Here is a 26,768-nt window from a genome sequence, read left to right on the forward strand (position 1 = left end):
AAGTTGAACAAAGGAGGGTCAACAATGGTCTGCTTTGCTATCTATTGAGTAGAGATGAGTAATGGTGGATGATCGCCAAAGGAGGCAGAACTAATATGTGATCAATATGATCATGGAACAGATCATATTTACGAGGTGAAGTAGGTCTATTCTCTCTTGATCACAATCATTCTTCTTGTGATTGCGGCACCCCAATAGTTGTGAGGAGTCACACAAAAAGGGGCAACAGCACAATGATTACGTCCATAGCTTAGCAGAGTTGACAACGATAAAGTGGGAAACATCATTTTCTAGGGAGACAGGCAATAGTGGGCCAACGATTGTGCCTACTATGAACACAATCAACGACGATAGAGGGGGGAGCATCGATGATAAAGGGAGGTGATGTTGGGGTTCTTTTAACATATCAAATATGGATCAAACAATTGTTTTATAGAATCAAAACCTTCATCTTGATTCAAAAACATACTTTATAGATCCAAAATAATGGATTAAGAATATTTACATAAAACTTATTTAATCCACTATAATATGTATGAAATCCTACAACAATTAATAAACATATTAATATGGAAGCGTACCTGATGAATCCATTAGAGTATTTTCTGAATTGATTAGTGATTTGATCTTCCAATTGTACAGTATCTTTTGAACTTTAGATTTCTCTTTGACGGGTGAAGAGAAACTTCATTCGATACTACAACCGGGGACCATAACCTTATTTATAGTCATAACTGATGAATCTACAATTATGATTGTATTCATAATTGATGAATTTACAATTATGTCTCAAGAGTTTTATATTCCTAACTTATCTCGTCATTAAGTTAGGAATATGACTAATGGTATCCACATAATTAATTTTCATAACAATTATGTCCCTTAGCCAAATAACTTTATTTTAATTAGATCACTTTAATTTTGGCTAATCAAAATAATGGCTTAACACATTTAATTATACATGTGTGACTCTTAAAATTCTAACAATCTCCCACTGAGTCACATATGTATCCTTATAAATGTGATATTCTTTATGAGCTCAAAACTATTGCCATTATTAAACAGGACATACAAAACAATCTTGTCCATTGACCATATTAATATAGGACCAAAGCGATTTTCGCTATATCAATCATAGCTAAACCCATCAATGATCACTAATATTAACATAACCAAATGACATAGATCAATTATGAAATGTGTAGCATGAAAATTACATGAATGTGATATGTACATGTCAATTTTCAACTGGTCCAACTTTATCTTTATGAGATCATTAATAACTTTAATAGCCATAATGTACAAAGTATAATAAACTTAAGCTTTATTTCAGAAAATGTCTGTATAAATACATAATTTGGTATAGAACATACAACAAACATATGACAGGCTCCCACTAAACTGAAGTTTCCTCAAATTCTAATATACCCATATGAGCAGTATGCTCAAAAAAAAATTTTTTGAGTGGTACATCTTTTGTGAGAGGATCTGTCAACATAAAGTTTGTTCCTAAGTGTTCTATAGAAATTTATTTACTTTGTACCCTTTCTTTCACAACCATGTTTGGTACCTCGCAATTCCGCATTCATGGATTCATGATAGGAAGCTATAGTATCAAGTAAATATAGATTGTCATTAGTCATAAGTGAACCAGTTCCAATCATATTTGAATTTAAAGACAAAGTAAACTGATTGTTTCCAAATGAACAAGAATAACTAGATTTGTCCAAATAAGAAACAGAAATTAAGTTCTGTCTAAATGACGGTACAATAAAAGTGTCTTTTAAATCCAAATAATATCTGGTGCACAATAACAATCTAAATATGCCTATAGCTTTCACATCTACCGATTTTCCATCCCCCACATAAATGCATCTCTCAGCATTATTGGGCCTTCGGTAGCTCAGGTAACCCTTTTTTAGCACGCCAAGCGTGATATTTGGCACAGTCCTTCTTCAAATGCCCAAATTTTTTGTAGAAGAAACAAGTATCATCCTTGTTTTGTTTCTTCTGTACTGAACCCTTATCAGTCTCATTCTTTCCATATTTATATTTTCTTTTCTTACCCTTATCCTTAGAGGTGTTGACCAAGTTTGCACTTTCAATCTTTTCTTGCTTTAATCTTTTTTCTTCTTGCACACAATATGAAATGAGCTCATTAAGAGACCATTTATTCCTTTGGCAGTTATAACTGACCTTAAACTGATTGAATTATGTAGGGAGAGATATCAGAACCAAATGGACAAGTAAGTCCTCTGATAGGTTAAGCTTTAATGCTTTAAGCTTAGAAGCAAGATTAGACATTTCCATGATGTATTCCTTTATATTTCCTTTGCCGTTGTATCTCATGGTAAACAATCTTTGAAGTAGAGTGCTTGTTTCTACCTTATCATTTTTAAGAAAATGTTTTTCTATTTCGGTAAGAAAATCTTTGGCCTTGGTAATCCCTTCGGACACCGCACCCCTAAAGGCTTCTGGAATACCGCGCTTAATGATCATAGACTCATGCGATTAGACCTGTCCCACTTTTCATATAGTCTCCTATCATCATGAGTACTATTTTCTATAAGAGAAGCAGGTTGGTCTTCTCTTAGTGCAAGGTTCAGATCCATGCAGCCCAAAACAATTAGAATATTTTCTTTCCAATCTTTAAAGTTGGTTCCGTTTAGAACTAGTACAGAACTAGAACTGAGGTTAGCAGATATTGTTGCAAGAGAACCTAAATAAGAGAACAATAGATAATCAGAAATTATACTCATATTTATTACCATAAACTTAAGTAAATTCAAATAATGATATAACCCATCTCAAGATACCAAGTGCAACATTAATATATTAATTGCTAGTGGTAGTCTTGTTGTAATGATCAAATACTGATAATAAGGCATGTCAAATGAAAAACCCATCTTTGGATTGATTTATCATTAACCTTCCTTTGGGCCGGATAATTACCGCATGGATGTAAATACATACTACATTTAATATTTTCATGAGAAATGTTATATATGAGAGGTCACTTTGACGACTTCATATATTTAAATTACTCAATCTAATATTAAACAATCACTAATTGAATTTGGACCATATTAGTCAAATTGGTTTGATCTTAATTTGTTGACTAAAATATTTAAAGCATGTAAAACATTCAATTTATGTCAACAAACAACTTTATAGAACCGATATTATGTTTAATCCAACATAATATTGTAACAATATTATTAAACCAACATAATATTGCAATAATATCTAATTAATTAAATTCATATTAATTAGATAAAATTCAAAAAGAATTTAGGAAATTTATGTCTTGTAGTGCAAAAATGAATTTTTACATATTGATGAATAGGAAAAGACACGAAGTGGAAAAGATAATCCAAAATTAAACTGATATCACATCAGAAAAAAGCACTGAATTGAATGTGAAGCATACTGTAGCATGAAACCATAATCTTTTCCAACGATAATAGAACCAAATTACTTCAAAATAGCATGATTACATAAAACTATCATCTTTCCCAACGATGATAGAACCAAATTACTTTAAAATATTGATGAAAACATCATTAAAATTCATGAGAAAAAAAGCTTAAATGTTCATCAATCATTATAGGATGGCTCTGATACCACTTGTTGGGGTTCTTTTAACATATCAAATATGGATCAAATAATTGTTTTATAGAATCAAAACCTTCATCTTGATTCAAAAACATACTTTATAGATCCAAAATAATGGATTAAGAATATTTACATAAAACTTATTTAATCCACTATAATATGTATGAAATCCTACAACAATTAATAAACATATTAATACGGAAGCGTACCTGATGAATCCATTAGAGTATTTTCTGAATTGATTAGTGATTTGGTCTTCCAATTGTACAGTATCTTTTGAACTTTAGATTTCTCTTTGACTGGTGAAGAGAAACTTCATTCGATACTACAACCGGGGACCATAACCTTATTTATAGTCATAACTGATGAATCTACAATTATGATTGTATTCATAATTGATGAATCTATAATTATGTCTCAAGAGTTTTATATTCCTAACTTATCTCGTCATTAAGTTAGGAATATGACTGATGGTATCCACACAATTAATTTTCATAACAATTATGTCCCTTAGCCAAATAACTTTATTTTAATTAGATCACTTTAATTTTGGCTAATCAAAATAATGACTTAACACATTTAATTATACATGTGTGACTCTTAAAATTTTAATAGGTGAACGATGGAAGGGGGAGCAGCAACAGAGACCAGTCAATCAACAACTATGACCATTGCCAATAGAGTCAATAGCAATTAGAGAGTTATCTCTAGTGCTTGCTTCAATTCCAAGAGATCTCATATCTATAGATCTAGGATCTAGGATCTGGGATATGAGATATGAGATATGTAGATCGAGGTAAACCAATAAGAAGAAGATGGCATTATAATTGCTTGAGAAAATCAATGAGAATGCTTCAAATGAGAAAACGAAGTTTGATCCTCGATGGTGTTACATGGTGTGATCTTCCTAAATTGAGGAACGAGTAGCGAGAAGTGTCAAGAAAACTCTAATGAAGATCAAGAGAAGAATAGAAGAGGGAGAAAATCTTGCTTAGAAGCAAGAAGGCTTTAGTACTATATAGAATGGAAGGAATAAGTTGTTAAAGGGATTGATTTTATTTATTAAGGTAATACTTATTTATATAGATTTTGATGACTAGATTTTTGCTCATGTACTCACAATCAAATCATAAATTGATTGAGAATACAAGAATATTATTCCATGTTTTATCTGTACCATGATCTTCTATCAATAATATTATCATGTAATATTTTTATAATATAATATTCATCCAATCAATTTATTTTCTTAAAACTTTTAGTCCAATGAGGTGCACAGGATTTAGTCTGAGTCTCATTTAATATTTTTTTACCAATAAATTGCACACAGCGAAATCTCGATCTAAGAGCTAGAAAATGGATGAGTAGACCATGTGAATCACGTCTTGTTATATTTCTTGAACCAGACAATAATGATGATTATAGCTTCGTGATGTGAGGATCAATAAGTATTAGCCCAATTACTTGGATAACAGGTTAATTGGAGGACAAAAAATTCAATTACGAAAAGAAATCCTTAGAAATTAGAATATAATGTTCCTTGAGGTTGAAGGATATACGAGGGATTCGAGAATTGGATTTAGATTAACTCAAGAAAAAATTTTATTTCTTACACTGTACACTAAGTTTTATCACGCTCAATGATTCTACAGTTTAGTTGCATTCAAGTCTGGAAGACAATCAACTAGATTATATCAGATTTGATATAATACAATTAACAAGTTAATGAAAATATTGTCATTTGCTAATTTTTTGTCGATAAATATATATATATACAAGTTTCATTTTGCATAATCGCAGTGTACCTTTACAATCATAATGAATAATGTTACAGGATGTATTGGAGAAAAAAAAATAGAGGAAGAATAGATAAAATCCTTTTACCATTCAACTTTAGAACAAGTGGCATCAATTGAAGTTCGTTAACTTTTATAGAGCCCCTGATTCAATGGCTTTGTTCAGTAATTTAAGAAGAGATAACACAATAATCAAGAAAGAGGATATTTCTATAAATTAGAAATTTTTTTTTATGGACAATGCTATTATGAAGGACGAAGGTATAATTGGAAATTGAGTTTGTATCTAGAGAATTAGAAATATCAAATGATATCTAAGCTATATCAAAACTATTATTATATTAAATGAAGAATTTCATAATCTGAGGATTAATCTTTTGATTAATAGGACTGTTTATGTTTTAATAGTAAAGTATGATAATAATAATTAAAAAAAAAGTCAAATTTTTCTAGAGGCTTTTGATACTTACCTCCCATAACATCTCCTTTTTAGTCAAAGTTCCAACTGTTTTCTTATATTACAAATTAAATATTCTTAACAAGAAATGAATTTAAGCTATTTAGCATTTTTAATATTTACACTGTATTTATCATATTTTCTATCAATTCACTTATTAATTTCATACCTACTTTGGCCCAAAACTACAGGTTGGTGCTGTCTGCCCAATTATTAACCAACCTTAAGTCTCATTACACAAAATTGCAGAAAATTTAAATTAAGAATTCTTAGGTAAATTCGAGTGTGCACCGAGATAGTAAAGACGTTGATATAGCTGATAACAAGTCCTGGATCAAATCCTACCTTCACCCCTTCCGACCTGCTTAGAGAAAAGGGAATACAGGTTTCCAAGACGTCAATAAAATTTTTCATTCAGATCCTAAAAGAAAAGGCAAAAGAAAGTTAAATTATGATAGTACAACTCGTCAATAAAATTTTTCTTAAGTTGCATTCAGATCCTAAAAGAAAAGGCAAAAGAAAGTTAAATTATGATAGTACAACTCATCATTTGCTTGCGCCAAATGATCAAATTTCATCACAACAAACAGATTCGAAGCAGTACAAAAAAAGAGGCAGGCTAACATTTTTTTTTAATTGATTAGATTGAGGCAGTAGGATGCAGATCAAGAAATTCATGCCAATTCTGGAATATAACTTCAATATTTGAAAGACTTAAGATGGGACTATTGACAGCCTCGTTGCAGTCTCCAATATCATAGAGCCATAAAACATTTAGTTACAATATTTCCTTCAACAATCTTTCTCGACCATATTTAACTACAAATGCAAATTTAACGGACCACCTTACTAGTGCAGCACAATCCACTGTTGCGGTAACGCGCTAGTCACGAGGACTTGAAGAAACTGCACGAGTTGATATCTGTCGTCATAAAGATAACAAAGGCCAAGATTTCCGGAGAAAAAAAAAATCATCTCAAGTTGATATCCACTTGATAACATTGTTTGATCAAGGGAATGTGCAAAAGTTCACATCTTTAGCAAGCAATATGGATATTTTGTCATCGTTTAGCTCTGTACAAAACAACACAGTTAATTAAATTAAGAGCATATAAATATTTATTTATCATTTCTAATAAGATCCTATTAGAGTTTGTTATGATCTCCTCATAATATTAATATTAATTATTTTACCTTCTTAGACTATAGTACCTATGAATATTGTTACCACGTCATGAATGAAAATTCTGATTCATTTTATCCCATATAGAAACTATAATTAATTATTCATGAATGAAAATTAAGATCTTTAACATAAAAAAGCTTTCTAATTGAAAGATAATTGTAGAATGAGCGATGTAGCAAATTAGAGGAAACGAATATGTCAAAATTGATATAATTGCAATGTATCTACCTTTAAAATTATACCAGTAACTTAAACTCTTGCATCAATTTCTGCATCCAAAGGCCCACTATCTGAATCTTTTGCAGATGTATGAGTTCTGTCTGAAAATAAATGGATTGAATAAAACATGCATCCAAGTAAAGCAGAATTATAAATTATAGCTTTTTTAAAATTTATGTTTACATGCTATACATTATAAAAACGAACTGTGATATGGTTCCAAACAACTGGATCATGTGACTTTGAAAAAAATAAATCATTACAAATTATGGGTGGCTCAACACAATTTAACCCAGAAGGAGGCTGTTTCTGAGACTCAAACCACGTGCCATGACATTACAAATTATAAATACAGAAAGGATGCATCTCAAACTTAAAGATGTCAGACAGGATACTCAGGTTGACAGTTGACATTACCATTCAGAATAGACAACTCAAGATTTTTATGTGGAACAAGGTGATTTAGAAAGGATTAAATTTATTCTGATGATGATAGACGTCAGGAAAAGGTCCTACCAGTTCATGTCTTTTTTCTCTTTTAAAAGAATATAGTTTTTTGAAAGCCCTAAACCCTACCAGTTCATGTCAAAGAACAGATTTGCTGCAATACTGGATCCAAATTGCACAGATAGCAAATTTGTACTGACTCCATAAATTTCAACAAAATCCTATGTAAGTAGATGAATGTGAACCTATAGACTGATGTGGTGCTAAATTTATGTTGTAGTTTTCAGATCAGAGCAGTAACAAATTAGAAGCCTGCTGAAATTTGTGGCTACCCTCAAGCTTATGTTTGATAAGGAATCAAAGTGGAAACTAAAACAAATAATGGCATTACTGAAGAAATATGGTATGGTCTTGTTCTACTACTGCATATATTGTAATAATATAACAGTTCGGTAACAGCAGGTGGTAAGGTCTGGTTTAAGCTCTTTTCCAATCCATTCCAACACAAGAAGTGGTGGAGGTAAAGCAGAAACCCACAGATAAAATATGAAGGATGAAGGAAGCAGCTGGTACAATGAACAGATGACTATCAAAAAAAGGATAAAATATGCACTGTGGGAAGGCATACAAAATAGAGATTGAATCTGATACAGATATATTGGTTAAGACATTAAACAACGAGACACATCTACCTTGGTTCCTTATAAATAATGTTAGAAATGCTATCAAGAGCAATTTCAAGAATGCAGAATCTTTCACATACATATAGAGAAGGAAATAGGAGGGTTCACTGGTTACCTAAGTTTACCAAACAACCAATGACCAATAGGATCTGGAAGATGACCAGACATTGAAATTGTATTTACTATTTCATTTTGTTCTTTGATAAACAGAGCATGGGTCATATTAAAATGTTGCAGTGATATATCCACTTCTTTCAGAAGAAAAAAAAAGGACATACAAAAAGATGAAGATAAAGCAAGCACACACCTTCTAGTTTCTAAAAAGCAAGGTATTCAGTTTCGAATAATACCACCCGTACCGGGCAGTACGTACCGGTCTGTCAGCTGACCGGTACACGGACCACCTGTTACTGAACGGTATATATATATATATATATATATATATATATATATATATATATATATTCAGCAACGTCGCTCGGAAAAGGAAAAAAATACATATATATATTTTAAAGGCGAAGTCGTGTTGCCTTTTATAAAAATATTTTATATATAAAAAATATTTTATATATAAATATTATATAAAAAAAATCTTGTATATATAAAAAATATTTTTAAAATATTTTATATATAAAAATGAGGCGACGTCGCCGAATTATATATATATATATATATATATATATATATACACACCAAGTGGTATACCGAACGGTATACTACTCGGTATATACCGTTCGGTATACTGTATCGTACTGTACCGAGTGAATGTCAAAACGTCGATACGATACGATATTTCAAGCCTTGCTAAACAGTACTTCTACATATCAGTTCTCCGACCAGCCATGGTAGAAGATATAAGTCCATCAATCACCACTACTCATGTCAGCTTTTGTTATGTCAAGAGAAAAATAACCTTTTATTGGTTGAGTCCCATATGTATCAAAACTTCCGAAATTTAGTAAACAGCCTAGTGTTCTATGTAGATATATAAAACTAATTCCATCCACTATTCGGGAGAATCTAAAAATTATCTGAATTAAATAATGTATACCTAAGGTAGGACAGACACCATTCTACATAAATAAGAGCAGGGTTTTGAATATCGGTTCATACCAAGCTCTGTTCGATACGATACATACTATAATGTACCGTTGGTACACCAAGGCGTACTGACGGTATACTCTAAAATCTTAAAAATACTTCCACCTATCACACCAGGGTGTACCGATCGGTACGCCTCGGTAATGGTCGAAATCCAAGACGATATCGGTCGGTACACCTTGGTACCGATCGGTATGCCTCGGTACCGGTCAAAACACTAATACCGCTCGGTAGAGGGCAGTCCGTATATTGGTATCCTCTTAGACCGATACGTACCGCTCGTACCGAACGGTACGTATCGAAATTGAGAACCCTGAATAAGAGTTAAACCCTATAAAAAGATAAATCTAATGAACTAATTCAAACTCACAAAAAAACTAAAAATAGACCAGCCTAAAATATTCCTGATCTAAGTCAGACTTTAGATTACAAGAGTTTATACCGAAATTTTTTCCATTAGCTTTTACTGCGTTACAACTAAGGTATTTCATGGTTGAATTAACTGGCTTAGACCACTACATTTCATGGTGGCAAAGCAGAATAATCAATGTGAAATTTTTATTTTAATCAAAGTCTCTAAAGAGAAGTGAAATCTAACTAAATTTTGCAAGACTTTCTGTAGAATAAGTGGATAAAAAATATGTATTGGACCTCATTCAGATCAATGTTCACTAGACCCTTCAAGGACCAACCTAGCACTAAGGCAAGGCTGGCGCCCTTGGAGCACCTCAATCACACCAAGGCAAGGCTCTCTTTTTCTAAAGCACAATCTAGACAAGCACCACATTAGAGGCATTAGGTGAGGTGTCCACCTAACAAAGTCATTTTCATTTTTCTTTTTTTTTATTATACATACAATAACTTTCTTTGGGCAAATTCCTTAGAAAAACCTCTATTCATTTCAGTTGTTGACGCATGAAATTATGTCTTTTCTTAATTTAATCCAATTTAAGGTGAATTTATAACCCTTACAACAAAAAACCACTTGAGTATTATTATAGATCTTTTGAAGTTTTAATAACACAAAAAAAATTTGGATACCTAAGTTACTTTACTTTCAAATGGGTTAATTATTTTTTGGGTCCAATTCAAAAAATAGTATAACCAAAGTCAAACTCATATTCAACTTATAAAGGCATAAACTATCATTTTTTATTTTTATGCATTTAAAATAGGTATATTTTATTTATTTTGACGTTTAAAACTATGAAATTATTTTATTTTTAAATTTTAGATGAATTTACCACCCATTTGGGATAAAAATCACTTAATATTAGTATAGAAATTTTTTTGAGGTAGACAACAAATTTTTAAAGACCATTACACTGTTTTGTTTTGAATGAGATATCGTATTCAAAAACAATATAAACAGTTCAAAAAATTTTATTTATGTAAATGTAACTCACTTCCCATATTTTTCAAAAATTTCTAAATTTTCAGAAAACCTTAACAATAACTTAAAAAGGCCTAAATGATCATTTTTTTTTTACTTTAAGTTTAAATTAAGTATTTTTATTTATTTCAGTCTTTTAAAATCATGGAATTATATCTTTTTTTAATTTTACCTAATTGAAGATAATTTATCATCCTTTCAGACAAAAACTATTTGAATATTATTATAGAATGTATTCTGAAGTTTTAAGGACATGAAAAAGTTTTTAAAGACCTAAGTATCACTGTTTAAATTTTGAGGAGCAGTGTAATCTCATTCAAAAACAATGTAAATTACAGCCCATTTTCCAAAATGTTTTAAATTTCAAAAAACATTAAAAATAACTTACAAAAGTCTAAATGATTATTTTTTCTAGGTTTTAGCCTTTACAATAGATAAATTTTATTTATTTCAACCCTTTCAAATCATGAAATTATATCATTTTTTAATTTCTCACAATTTAAGGTTAATTTATTACCCTTTGGGGCAAAAATCACTTGAACATAAAGAAACAAAAAAATACTTGAGTTTCACTAATTTTGAATGAGATTACACTATACTTTGAGGCCTATTCAAAGATAGTACATCATCAATAAAAAATAGTGTCATTCACATCCCACATTTTTCAAAAACAATTAATTTTTTCAAAAACATTCCAAATAACTTGTAAAAACCTAAATGATCATTTTTTATTATATATATTATTATAATGAGCATCCTGCAGCACATTATAATAATATACAAGTAACACTGTTTTAAGGATATAAAAAATTTTAAAGACTTGAGGAACACTGTTTTTAAATAGTGTTACACTGTGTTTGAACCATATTAAGAAAGTAACTTTATTCAAAAACAATATATATATCATATCTCATTTTTTTCCAAAAATTCTCAAGGTTTTAGAAAATCATTCAAACAACTTATAAAAACCTAAATGATTTTTTAAGCTTTTAAAATAAATATTTATTATTTATTTTAGCCTTTTAAAAGCATGAATTTATGTTTTTTCTAATTTTACCTATTTAAGATGAATTTACAATCCCATTGGGACAAAAATCATTTGAATATTTTTATAGAAAATTTGAATAATATAAACAAAATTGAAGACATGAAGTTCTTCAATGAGATTATATTGTTTTTGGATTATATTCAAATAGAGTGTAACCCATTAAAAAATAGTGTGGCTCACATTTGATCTGTCCCTTAATTTCTTAAAATTTTAGGAAACCTCGTAAATAACTTACCAAGGCCTAAATGATTATTCTTTTCTATTTATAAGCCTTTAAAATAGATACCAAGGTTTGTGATTTCGTACTGTACCGGAGTTTTGAGCTCAGTTCAATATATTATGATAGTATACTGAGCGATACATTTCGGTATACCGCTCAGTATATATATATAAAAAAAAAATGATAACTCTACCTGCGTGAGGAGCCACGCAAAAAAAAAAAAAAAAGGGAGGCGACGTTGCTCAGTTTCCCAACGCAAAGGGAAAGGCGACGTCGCCTCGGTTTCCCCATGCAAAAAAAAACGAAAAGGGCTTGATGATGTCGCTCGATTTCCCCACGCAAAAAAACAAGGAAAGGCGACATCTCCTCGGCGACATCGCTCGATTTTCCCATGCGAAAAAAAAACAAAAAAAAGAAAGGCATCGCCTCACTCGGTTTCTTCTACTGGGGAGAAGAGATCGCTTCTCCCCGCGACGTCGTCGAGGCTTTGTCGCTGCACCGGATCTCCAGGTTTTCTTCTTTCTTCTCCCTCTTCTTTCTTCTCCCTTTCTTTCTTCTCCAACACCGATCGATGCTACCACTCGGTAACGGACGATCCGTGTACCAATCTATTGACGGACTGATACATACCGCTTGGTACGAACGGTATTCTTCAAAATTAAAATCCTTGATAGATACCTTTATTTATTTTCATATTTTAAAGATATAAATTTTATTATTTTTAATTTTACCTAATTTAAGGTTTATTTTATCACCTTTTGGGATTAAAACCACTTGAATATTATTATATTATTTTTGAATGGGGCTACACTATTTTTGAGGTCCTAATGAAAATCATATCAAACATTTTTCAAAAATTCTCAAATTTTCGAGTAACGGATCAATTGATTTAGTTTGAATTAGTTGATCAAATTGAATGAGTTGGTTTAATATGAGTTTGAAAAGGGACGTAGATGAGGAAAAGGACAAATAAGTTGTTGAGTGTATTTTTATTGTTTTGAAAATTAGAAGCACTCTGCAGGAAAAAATCAAAATAGGAGCATTTTGCAGGGAAAAAAATAAAACTAGGAGCTCTTTTAGAAAATGTGCCCATTTTCTTTTATATGGGTCTAGGAGTAAAGTTTTGAAAGCAAGAGAGGCTTTGAACTGTTTGTGTCCAGCTGTCTAGGCATCCAACTATAACCACGGACAAAATATAAAGAAACAAATTCTATAAAGCTAAAAGACATAAATTTTAAAGTCAAGAAGTCTAGTAACAGTGAAGCATAATCACTGGTATGGATGTGAATATATGTAAAATAAAGGTCAATCGTCAACAGAAAGCTCCTAAACATCTCAGACACTAATACAGATTTTCAAAGTTTGATTTGGCTTGCTATGCATGTGAATATCTGAAGATTTTGTATGTTCTTGACTCTTATGGCTTCTCATTACTGGATCAGCATAATGTGGTGATATTTTTGTGACTTGTTATTATCAATCTTTTTCATTGACAGTTCAGGCTGGTAAAAGTTAAGGTTACCAAGTTCAGATGTCAAGTTACTTGTTTTAAAATCAAAGCAGCGATATACCTGTTCTTTCATTGATTCCTGCAACTCTCTTGGATCTTTTAGAACTCCGGGAAGTTTTGTCTGAAATCTCACTGAATAGATTATTATATTTTTCCAATAGTTTATTCTTTTTCTCCAATAAACCAAGGACTTCATATGCATCTCCTACTTTTCTCACAACTGATTTACTTGGTGGTTTTCGATCGTATGCCTCAAGTTCTTGGAAAAGCTGCATAGTTGGAGAAAGGACAAAAGGGAGCTATAAAAATACCAGAAATCATTGATCTAACATTCAACTTCGAGACAAAATAGAGACAATTATTTTGACATAATTGTCCATTAGTGAAAAGGCATATGGTTAGAAAAGAGTACCTTTACAAGCCTCTCTAGCATGTTATTTCTGTAGTAGATGGAAAGCATAAGATCACAAAATCGCCAAGGGACTGAATGCAAGTCATGGCTAATCTTCTTCACCCAAATTCTGTGGGCCTCCTCAGCCCTGTTGTCCTTTTCTAAAGCGCGTATTAATTGCTCATATGTACCCATTGTTGTTCCTTGGCCCTTGCTTAACATCCATTTTATCACCTAATGGAAATTATACTTCACCCTTAATTTAGATGCTAGAAGAAGACGGAAATAGGAGCACAAGTAAGGTGAAACTAATGAAGTTCAAAACACTTCAACAAAAAATGCTGATACCTGTACAACTCGATGCCACTGTTCCTCCTTTTCAAGAACAAGAAGTGCCTTCTTGAGTGTAACCAAAGGAAAGCTATGCTCCCATGCTACCCAAGCATCAAGGGTACCATATACAGCCTCTTTGGAATCTTTAAGGTCAAGAAGCTAGAAAAGCGTGTTTTATTTATTAGATGATCAATTTAAAGGAAAAAAGGTGGTGCATATGAAGAAAATTTATATAGTTGATATTGTAAAAATAATAATAAAGAGCATTTATTTCTCTAACAACAGAATCCTCTATGGTTTATCCTAGAAGATGCTTTAAACAAGAATTCCTCATCTGGTCATCATTCAGAGAACAACATACTCCATCAATTATCCTGGGTAATGCTTAATATTATTTTGTAACAATTACTTTTACTCAAGGAATGCAGCAGAAAACTAATCATTATTATACTTAAGAAGCCCAATCACCTATCCTAGGAATATGAATTCTTAAGAACTAGATTCCAAAAGCTTTAGATAAATGTCCTTTTTTGTTCATTTATTAGTACAAGAAAGAATGAACAACAAAAACATACTGCATACCGTGTTAACAAGGAACTTTCTTTTCTCCACTGATGAGATGTTCTTCCCAACTTTTTTCTCCACTGGCTCTTCAAGATTAGAATAGTTGCAATCACGCACTTTACAAACTTTCTGTAGAAATAGTTAATCATTCATCTTTTACTAGATAGAATCTGAGAAGCTGAAACTATTAACCAAATGCCCACAAACAGATTATTTTCTTTTAAGAGCATGTTGAAACATTAATTTTTGTCAGCATTTTTTATGTAAGAAAACTGATGCATTTAATGTTTTGCATGTTTAGTTCTCAGAAAAAAACAATATATTCTTACATCTGAAATTTCAAAACAGGAATCAATCATTATCAGAGATTGTTTACCAAATACTCATAGATAATTGGTAGCTCATTTAACATATGAGATTGAAGAACCGATCATCCAATCTCAGATATTTGGAAAATTGTTCATCTGAACATCTGAGCACACTAGATCAGCCCATACACGCTTATCAAAAATAAATAAAATTAATAATAGAAAGCCCTTATGCTCCATCTATGATCCCTCATTGAGATCAGAAAACTATCCATCCAATGCCTATTGATGTAGGGAACAAAATAGCTCAGTTTGTGAACAAAAGAACCCCTGCATCACCTCTCCTCAGTAATGTAATGTCTAACTTGTTATTATGCAATGCATTTTTGTAAATAGTTTTTTCTTTTTTGCATTATTAATAAGTAATGGCTTTAAAATGTGAATATTAATCCCTCAACTGCTCATGAGATCATCTAACCCCCAAAATTCAAAACCTAAAAAAATGTGTTTCTACTTTCTATTTCTAGTAGTAACGGCTAATTTGATATTACGAAATGCATTTCTGTAGATAGCAGTTTTTCTTTTTGCATTGCCAATAACTAATGTCTTTGAAATGTAAATAATAAATCCCTCAACTGTTCATAAACACATTTAATCCCAAAAACTCAAAACCTATATGAAGTCCTTCGGATTTATCAAACCATGTCAACCACCAATGTTCCAGGAACATTCCTATCATTCAGGTTAAATCTTTAATGATTTATTACTCTAGCATTTGTCCCATGCATATTACTCTAACGTTCCTATCACTCCAACATTCTTGATATAATAACTTTTCAAGCGATAACTTATCTTCATTCTCAAGCCATTTTATTTAGAAAATAACTTAAGGAATGTGATCTAAAATACTTAAACCTAAAGATTTGTGTTTTTTAAGCTTTTGGACGGGTGGATTGTGGAAAATGGAAAACTTCAGAAGATGGCTTGTTAAAGAAATACAATATCATCAAAGAATATAGGATGAGAAATGAGGTCCTGTCAAAGATAATATGCACTATTGTAGTCTATAAAATATAAAATGCATATATTAAGGTTTCATAAGTAAAATGGTCTAATCAATCCATAAAGAAAAGTAACAATCACAGCAGCACAGTTCTTCCATTCTTCCACCAAGTTATATGCTTCTTAGTTAGGAAATAATTACAAAGACTAAATTTGGAAAAATCCAGAAAGCAAAACAACAACATTGATCATAAACTCAAGTTTCACCTCCTTAACATCAGTGTTTCATTTGGAGTTATTAAAAGTTATGACATGCTTTGAAGAAAATAAATCAAATGAACAAATCACTGGTTGATTCATGCATAAAAGAGAATTGCTTGACAGCAACTTAATAATGAAAATTTGTGTAAATGAATTTATAACATGAGCAACAGGGTCAGATCCTTCGAAATATAGTACAGAGAAACCTCTAAAGACATCATTGCTCCCAATCTATTTTGCATTTGTACCTGACCATCCATTGTTCCATCATACGTAGAATAACTAGACGAGCTGGTTGCATAATTCTCGCAACAGTACCCTGCTACAAACTACATAAAAGACATAATTGGATAATTATATCAGCATGAACAATAAACACTACTAATGCAAAACAAAGAAATACCTTAGATCAAGTTTGTAAGTCAGTGTTCTGGAATAGATAATAATGTATTCCATTATAAAGTACATACACTGAAAGGAAGGCTAATCTTGGTTTCCATAAATTATACTTGTCAAATGAAACTCAAATGAAAAATAAAAGAAATAAAATTTTCACTGCCTCACCAAAAGAAACAATATCATATAAAGATGCAGAAGAGAAAATAAGCAAGACATTGAAAAATATGCAAGAGATTTGAAATTAAACATAGGACGAATATCACAAGGACTACTGTCAAGTTCATAAGTGGAATAAGTGACACAAGTATGGCAGACCAAATCACCTCGATGACTCACCCACGTATCAACAATCTGGTTAAAGTCATAAGTCACACTATCCTTCAAGGATTGAGACAAGACATGACCTAGACAAGGGAAGATAGAGCCAATCAAATGATGAGCAAAATGACAGGTAGGGAGATGTCCTTCAACATAGCATCCAGAATGAAAGCAAAAGTTCTTCTACAATTTGAAATACCAACATATAGAGTCCAGATTTCTACTAACATTATAACTCAGCCAACCTCAATGCAAACCCTAATTTGCTCAAGAAGCTTCAAGACAGATCACAGTGGCGACTTACAAGTGATCCATTGCTAGATGACATAATTCTAAATTCCAAGAATGTCTATTTTGCCCCAAGACCTATTTTGTCCACCAAGGATGTCAAACCTGTTTTCATTGCAAAGGGGATCATAAACTCAGATTGAAGGATTGGATCATAGAATAATAAGATCCTAAAATTTATACATAATTAATTTTAAGATATATCCATATACTTATAGAAATTGTAAATATTTTTTATTAGGATTTAATAACTCTCATATGTTATTAAGTTAATATTTGTATTTTCATTAAAGTGGATGAATAATTCAGTAGTATTATCTCTTATTTTATTAATAGGATTTTCATTAATAATTTTATTGTTTTGTGTTTTACCTTTTTATATGTTTACAATGATTCATATTGGTCTCTCATTACTTATTCAAGCATCGCAACTCGAAGATGATACCCACTGATTAAAAAAGTGGTTGTATGAGCAATGATATTTCTATGGTAATAATTAAAGTACTTTGCATATTACTGATGATAATTGAGGTAGAAATTTAGAGTTATCAATTTATAGTTTATATTATACAAGATGAGAGTGCTCAACAAACTGACAAATCCTAGCAAATAAATACAACTCATTGGATAAAATAAACTACTTCTTTAGTGGTTCCGTAGAACTTTTAAACAATAGAAATTTGACATTGGAATTAGCAGCTTGAGCAAAAGATGATCATCTACATTGGGCTCCAAAGAAAATTTTGGAATTAGGATAATTATCGCTTTACCATATGGATTTAAAAATAACAAAAGCAAATAAATTTGAGGTGTTGAGCAATAAAAACAAAAGCAATCAAACTTGCTGTGTTGAGCAATCAATTGACAAGGAGGAATACTTCATTTTACTTTGCATGTGTTCTTTGACTTCATTTGTCCTTCATTCAGATGCTTTTATGAATTCTACAAAAGGAAAACAAGAAGAAGAAATGAAGGTTTAAGTACCTTATTTCTTTTTCTTGTTCATTTGTCCTTCATTTTACTTTGCATGTATCCTATCATCTCAGCAATTGAAGACAAATGCCAATCCTCTTCCATTACATAATCACAAGAATCTTCATACCGACTTACCAAAACATCAAATCCCAGAGGACCAGCGTTAATAAGATTAAAGATATGCACAAGTAAATGACGGAAGAAAGGATCCTCTACTTAACATTTAAACAAAGAACCATCATATTGCAGGAAGCAAAGAAATTCTTGATTTATGAAAGAAAAGTGCATCAACCTGTCAGGTTCAAGTTCTTTCCTATGCTACAACTATGAGATCTTTCCAATGCATAAGTGAAGGATAAACACAGATCTCACTGAAAGAAAATAGTTATGGTATACTCGATTAATATCAAAACCCACAAAGATAGGATAAATGAAGAAAATATCATTTCTAGACAGAAGAATTCAAATTGAGCGCCTGAGCATACACGAGATCAAAATTTTGACTTCTGACTACTTGATATCAACGATCAAGAACAAAACAGATTAAAAGGAGAAACAAATATAGGAACTAGTAACGAAAGAAGAAGAGGAGAGATGTATCACCTTACTCGGTCGGGAACAGACCGTGGTCCTGAACAAGAGGACGGCGCCGGGCCCGTGGAACATCCGGCAAGCGACGGCCTCATCCCGGAAGCGCCCCAACCCGATTCCCTCTAGGAGCTGCGGGTACCCGATCACCTCCGCCCCGTCCCGCTCCAGCTTCTGCTTCGGCGCATCCACAAACGTAATCGACTCCGCCGCCGAGCCGCCGCCCACGCCTCCGGCCGCAACGTAAGGGGAGGAGGAGGAGAGGAAAGCAAGAGGGGGCCACAGCAGGATCGGGTGCTTCACGGAGCGGCACTCGATGCGCCTTTGCGAGCCGCCCAGTAGGGTGCGAAGGAGGGATCGAGAGTAGGAGGAGGAGCGCCACATGGGTCGTTGTTCGATGGTAAGGCAAGGGGAGGAGAAGCCCGAAGACTGGTGCCAAACCCAGCCTTCAGAAGAGCATTTTTATTGCTTCGTTACTCGATTATGATGCAATTGCGATGGCAATATGATTATACAGCTAGCTCCCTGTGTCATTTATAAAGATTTTAATAATTTATCATATAATTTTAGGTTGAAATCCCGCTTTTATTTATTTATTTATTTATTTATTTTATTTATTTTATTTATTTTATTTATTTTATTTATTTTATTTATTTTTTTTATTTATTTATTATTATTATTATTATTATTATTATTATTATTATTATTATTATTTATCTTTTATAAAATAAAAATAAAAAGACATCTAAAATATTTCTTCTTTGGTACTTCCGATATTGAATTTGATCATAGTAATGCAAATCCCAACCATGTCATATCATGTATATCTAAGGTCACCATAGACAGATAGATCATCTTTGGGACCAGGAACTCTTAATCCATTTCGGATGCGGGGAACAAAAACAGCTCCTGCATCAATCACCTCTGCTTAGTACTAATTAATTATAAGGCTCCTCCTTGTCTTCAGTTTTGTTGTTGTATAAAAAAAAAAAAAGGCATTCATTCAGTTAGGAAATCAAAACATCAAAATCAAAATCAAAATTGAGAGGGAACCCTCCAAAACAAATTCTCTAGCTATGAGCAAATCCTCAATTGGACCACTCGTATTGACCTAACCTTCTGTGCCAGCTAAATAATATCAACCAAATTTGATCTTAAGGTCCAAACAACACTACCTGGACCATTCGAATAAAGTGACTATTTCCGTCGCATCAGTTTTGATCGCCAGCTTTCGCAGGCCTCTGCTATCCGATTCAAGTAACACAACTTCAGGTATGTAGCAGTTGCTGGCGTGTGTTATTTTCCTTCTTAATTGCAAAGCCATAAGCCACACCTCCGTAGGAAATACTGAATGAGCTGTCACATGCAATGTCAAAATTGTTTGTAGAACCGCCAGTGGAAGAATGTTTAATACAATACACCCATTTAAACTGGATATTAGTTTTATACTTAGAATACTAGATAGATATTAGAGTTATTTAGAAATAAAATATTAAAAAATTATAAAGAAACTAGCAAAATATCTGTAAGCGATGAAAAACTATTTGCTCATATATAAGAAATCAGATCAATTAGAAATGATGATATTTTCATATGCTAATTTTAAAATTATCCATAGGAAGTCCACTTTATTATTTATGTTTATATTAGCTAGAGGGGTAATTTACAAGCATAATATAATATAAATTATATTACCAATAATAAAAGTTAACTTTATGATATGATTTGAGACTACTAATCAAATTTTATGATTATGAAATCTTATTTTAAGACTTAGTGTGACCAGTGCCAAATCACTAAATATATTTTATGACATACCACGACAACTTTCTTCTTTGAGAATGACTAAACATATTAGAATAAAGTACTTGGTGGTTAGAAAAAGAGTTCAGAAATAACTAATGCAATTAAAAATCTAAATTTTACTATATTGATTATTGATCCATTCACTTAGGCATTATAGCCTAAAGTATTTAAAAATATATATTCTTATGATTGGACCTATGAGCAGCCCATAAAAGATATAATAAATGAGAAATAAAATGGAGGCTAGTAGGCCCCAACAATAATAATCACAAGTACACATATCATACGGTCCAAGATCATCCGTCTATATATCATACATCACATATACATATCATCATCATGTAGGATTACTAGATAATAATAAAAATAATAATCAATTAAACTTTTAATTAATTAATATTTTTTGAAATTAGGGATATGTAGGAAATTTTCTAAATTGTGAGGGATATTTTCATAATTTGGACAAAGGACAAAACTTCGAATTTCTAAAATTTCAAGGGGTAAAATTATCTTTTGCACAGAAAACCCTAACAGATGATGCCCTTTTTTGCTTTTGCGTAAACGATTTTGATGTCAAAAGCTTCTCCAAAGCATAGTTCAAAACTAATCTTTCACACGAACAATATGAATATGATATCACTATTAGGAAATCTTGGGAGGCGATATCACATGCATAGCGGAAGAACATAAAAACAAAATCTCTAATTTCCAAAGGTGTGTTCGTCGTCATGCGAAGATTGGTGCATAAAATCCACGAAATAGAAAACTGCGTATATTAAATATTGTGTTACCTAAAGAGATCGTATATCCCTGAATCCATACAGATCTCTAAGAGAGGGTAAAGGAGGTCAAGCATCCTCCTCTCTAGCGGTGATCCATACAGTAGGGCTGCGACGATGCTCCTCAAAACTCCAAGCCTACTATGTGAGGTGGAGAGAAGGAGGAGAATACGAGAGACAACTAAAAAGCTCTAGCCTATGAAGCATTAGTTCCCTCCTATTTATAGAGGTCTTTTGTCAACTTAACCCTAATAGATCTTGCCCTATTGGATATTGGATCTCTATCCAACTACTCAAGCCTCTTAGATTAGTATATCTCTATCCAATAATCTCACATTGGCTCTTATTGGATCTCATCTATAGGATCTAATAATTTAGGGGCTTATTGGATATCCAATAAGATAGGGGCTCCAACGGATATCTCATATCCGAACCTCTACTTATCGCAACGCCTACCATATGTGTGTGACCCTCTTGACCCAATATCGAGCTGGCCGTGAGTCATACCTATCAGAACTCCTTTTGGCTTAGTGAATTATTATCTCCATAATAATTCACTCAACTCATCGATTGCGGACGTACTAAGCCACTACGCCGTAATCCCCAGACGACACAAGGGAATCCAATCCATTGGACTTGTCTGTCCTCAGTTACCATGTACCTATAGTCCATCATCCATCTAATATCCCAAAGACTATATACCGAGCATAGTGCTGTCAAACTCATACAGTTTATAATCGAGTCTCGCTCTAATCGGATTCTCCCGAAGAACTTTTTCTCTATCAATCCGAATGACCCTAGCCAAGGATTTATCTAAGTAAGAATATATGGGATATTCCTATTATAACCCTAAGAGTGGATGATCCTCTATCGATACTTAATAGTCCTTGTAAGGTTGACCACCGCTCTCAATGACCGGTTGTGCTAGATTTGGAACCTCCAGACTTCATAAGTCCGGTATCAAAGAGTGGAGTACTCATACAGGACATCCTTGGTGTCTTGAGTTTAAGGACCAGATACACTATTGGGACTATAGAATCATTGTCTTACAATAAGGTATCATCAACGATTTAGCATTCCGTAAGTGGATCAATCAGTGAACTCATTCTCCAATAAGCACCTGTATTGTATCCCTAGTATCCCCACATAAGTAGCTATGAGACCAACTGCATCCATCATATGGATGGGTATATAGTACACCAACTTGTCCGGTTATCTCGATGTCCCTCTCGAGTAACTTATGACCAGGATTATTTAGGATTTGTGTTTAAAGGTGAATCGGTCTCATTATCGTGATCTCATCATGATCCAGTTCCTATTGCACAGATCCATGGACATCACAATATATTCAAGAAACAGATAATATAAAGTGATAAAATAATAAATAATAATAAACAAAAAGACTACGTGTTAAATCACACGTGTCATCACTCACGTGATTGGCTTGTAGGGCACCTATGATTATCACATAGCTACTCATGTGGGGATATTAAGGATACAGTATAAATGCTCATTAGAGAATGAGTTCACTAATTTATCTACTTCCTAGAATGTTGGATGGTTGATGTTGCCTTATTGTTAGACAATGATTTCGTCATCTTAGTGGTGTATCTAGTTCTTAAACTTAAGACACTAATGATATCCTATATAAGTACTCCACTCTTTGATACCATATGTATAGGTCTATAAGTTTTAGATCTAACATAGTCAGTCATCGGGAGTGGCAGCTAACCTTACAGGGCCTATTGAGTGTTGATAGAGGATCATCCACTCTTGGTGTCATAAGAGGAATATCCAATGTATTCTTGCTCAGACAAATCTTTGGCCAGGGTCATTTAGATTTAGAGAGAAAGAGTTCTATAAGAGAATCCGATTAGAGCGAGACTCAAGTAAAAACTATGAGGGCCTGACAATACTATACCTAGTATATGGTCTCTGGGATATTAAATGGATGAGGGACTATAGATATATGGTAACTAAGGATAAACAAGTCCAATGGATTGGATTCCCATATATCATCTAGTGACTACAATGTAGTGGCCTAGTACGTCTACAATCGATGAGTCGAGTGAATTATTATGGAGATAATAATTTACTGAGCCAAAAGGAGTTCTAACAAGCATGACTCATGACCAGCTCGATATTGGGTCTAGAGGGTTACATATATATGGTAGGTGTTACGATGAGTAGATGTTCGAATATAAGATATCCGTTGGAGCCCCTATTTTATTGGATATTCAATAAGCTCCTGAATTATTGGATCCTATGGATGATATCCAATAAGAGCCAATAAAAAATTATTGGATAGAGACCCACTAATATAAGAGACTTGGGCAGTTGAATGGAGATCCAATACCCGATAGGGCATGGTCCATTATGGTTAAGTTGATAGGGGGCCTCTATAAATATGAGAGAACCAAAGGACCATAAGTTGAGCCTTTCTAATTACTGCCTCCTATTCTCCTCTCCCCTTCTTCTCCTTAACTAGTAGGTGTGGAGATTTGGATAGCGATTTGAGGAGCATCTTTACAGCCCCTACCATGTGGATCACCGTTAGAGAGGAGGACAATTGACCTCCTTTTTCCTCTCCTGTAGATCTATAGGATTTCAGGGATATATGATCTCCCTTGGTAATATAACTATCTCACACATGGTTTTTAATTTCATGGATTTTTACGTCCCAATCTTCGCACGATGATAAAACATTTTTATGAAAATCTAAGATTTTTATTTTCTATTCTTTCGTTGTGCATATGATGTCACCCATAGATTTCCCTACACTCTTCACGAGAGCCAACTTTCGATGAATACTTAAATATCTTGCCCAAAGGGTATCGTAACACTCTTTCAAGAGTTTACATCTTAAATTGTCTATTCGAGGAACATAAACTCTATTCTCTTTAATATAGACGAGTCCCTCTTGAATTCAAAATCATCATAATTTGCCTTCTTTGATTAGTTGCATTAGGGTTACTGCTTGAGAATCACTATATAGTTCATCCCTAATCCTAGAAAGAAAGTTGGATTGCAGTTGACTTGCTTGGCCTCCGCTTTCTAATTGTATAACATTCACCAGCTTCACTTTGCCACTCAATGCATCGGTCATAACATTTGTTCTTTCGGGCTTATACTCTATTGTTATGTCAAATTTAACTAAAAAGTCCTGCCATCGTGCTTACTTTAGAGAGAGCTTCTTTTGAGTCTAAAAGTAACTCAATGCGATATTATTTGTCCTTAATATAAATCACATTCCAAGAACGTAATACCATCATACTCATACACAATAGACCGCCTCTGTCATCTTCTTCTCGTGCACTAGATATTACCACTCGATCTTATTAAGCTTATGGCTCTCATAGGCCACTAGGTAACCTTCATGCATAAGTACTCTCCATTAGCAAAGTTTGAAGTATTTATATGGACTTCACAATGCTTTCTATAGTACAGTAATTTGAGTATCGATTCTTCTAACATAATAGTCTTTAGGTCTTGGAATGCAACTTCACATTTGTTTGACCATCATTAAGGTTGCTCCTTCTTCAATAACTCCATCAATAGAGCTATGAAGTACCAATAATAATTGATAAAACCAAGGAAGGATCTCTGGTACTTTCTTTAGTGTTATTTACTTCACCATAGTTTGCACCTTTAATTTGTCTATCTAAATAAAACCTTCACCAATTCGATGTCTGCAAGAATAAAAACTCTACCTAAGCAAAGTAGTACTTCTCCCTTTTTATTAATAAAGTATTTCCCTTGAGAATCTTGAAAATTGTTTAAAGGTGTTTGACATGCTTCTCAAGTGTTTGGTTATAGACAATGATATCATCAAAGCAGATGACTATAAACTTGTCTATATACTCCTTAAATAGTTGATTTATAAGCATACATAATGTGACCAGAGAGTAGGTTAAGCCAAAAGGTATCACTAAGAACTCCAACACTCCATACCTGGTCATATATGTAGTCTTTGATTTGTCGCCTTTAGCTATGCACATATGCCAATACCCCAATTGAAGATCAAGTTTAGAGAAATATTTTGCCTTGCCCAATTGGTTGAATAAGTCTATGATGAGCAGGATAGGATATTTGTTCTAACTATTATCTTGTTTAGAGCCTGATAGTCGACACATAATCGAAAGCTCTCATCTAATTTTTTTCTAGAAGAGGACTAGAGCTTCAAATGGTATTTTAAAACTATAGATGAGACCACCATTTAGCAATTTATTTAACTACTTCTTAAGCTCTACCAACTCTAGAGGGGCCATGTGATATGGTGGTCTCCTTGGAAGCTTCACTCTTAGCTTCAACTTGTTGCGATGATCCACTCCTCTATATTGTGGCAGAGTTTTGAGCATCTCAAGTGGCATAACATTTGTGAACTCTTGTAAAACATCCAACACTAAAGATCTACTTAGCTTTTGAGTTCAGAACCTTTAGCCTGTTGGGAAATCTTGGGGGCGACATCACATGCGCAGCGGAAAAACAAGAAAACAAAATCCCCGATTCTCAAAGAGATGTTCGTCGTCGTGCGAACATTGATGCGCAAAATCCGCGAAACTTAAAACTGCGTATAAAGTAGATTATGTTACCTAGGGAGATCGTATATCCCTGTTTCCTTACAGATCCTTAGGAGAGGGTGAAGTGTTAGGATCAAGAGCACTAAGAGGGGGGGTGAATTAGTGCAGCAGAAAACTTTCGACGATTAAAATCGCGTTCGTACGATAAGAGCGATTTCGGTAGAAAATCCGATTCGTAAATCACTTTAACTTGTAACTAAGCAAGATGCAATTAAAGCAAAGATATAAAGGCAGTTTGCAGTTATGATAGAAATCAGAATGTAAACGCAAACTGAAATATGATGTTCGTACGATAAAAACAATTTACGTCTAAACGCCGATTCGGAAAATGCAGAGCTTGAAACACGATCGTATATGCGCAGAAGGCAGTAAGCTTTTGAGAAGGTTTGCAGTAAAGATAAGATGCTCAAAGTAAATGCAAACCGAGATTTAGAGTGGTTCGGTCAATCTTGACCTACATCCACTTTTGGCTTCCTTCTTTGACGAGGTCACCGACGTCCA

General features: G+C 33.0%; 1 protein-coding gene across 10 annotated transcripts; it reads right to left on the reverse strand.

Moving 5' to 3' along the window:
• Nucleotides 1-6,101: 6,101 nt before the first annotated feature.
• On the reverse strand, nucleotides 6,102-19,591 carry LOC135637572 (uncharacterized). Of its 10 annotated transcripts, none has more exons than XM_065150175.1 (8): nucleotides 19,118-19,590; nucleotides 16,741-16,863; nucleotides 14,982-15,092; nucleotides 14,415-14,558; nucleotides 14,088-14,300; nucleotides 13,737-13,944; nucleotides 7,283-7,374; nucleotides 6,102-6,229 (listed from the first exon to the last, which is right to left on the reverse strand). In XM_065150175.1, the coding sequence occupies exons 1-7, from the start codon at nucleotides 19,484-19,486 to the stop codon at nucleotides 7,304-7,306; spliced, it is 1,239 nt and encodes a 412-aa protein (XP_065006247.1). In that variant the 5' UTR covers nucleotides 19,487-19,590; the 3' UTR covers nucleotides 6,102-6,229; nucleotides 7,283-7,303. The 10 variants fall into 10 exon arrangements, with proteins under 10 accessions (XP_065006247.1, XP_065006254.1, XP_065006246.1 ...); XM_065150174.1 differs by lacking the exon at nucleotides 6,102-6,229 and adding an exon at nucleotides 6,528-6,774; XM_065150173.1 differs by lacking the exon at nucleotides 6,102-6,229 and adding an exon at nucleotides 6,528-6,942.
• Nucleotides 19,592-26,768: the final 7,177 nt, after the last annotated feature.

The sequence above is a fragment of the Musa acuminata genome, chromosome BXJ3-5 (assembly GCF_036884655.1).
Source record: "Musa acuminata AAA Group cultivar baxijiao chromosome BXJ3-5, Cavendish_Baxijiao_AAA, whole genome shotgun sequence".
In the NCBI taxonomy this organism is placed as follows: domain Eukaryota; kingdom Viridiplantae; phylum Streptophyta; class Magnoliopsida; order Zingiberales; family Musaceae; genus Musa; species Musa acuminata.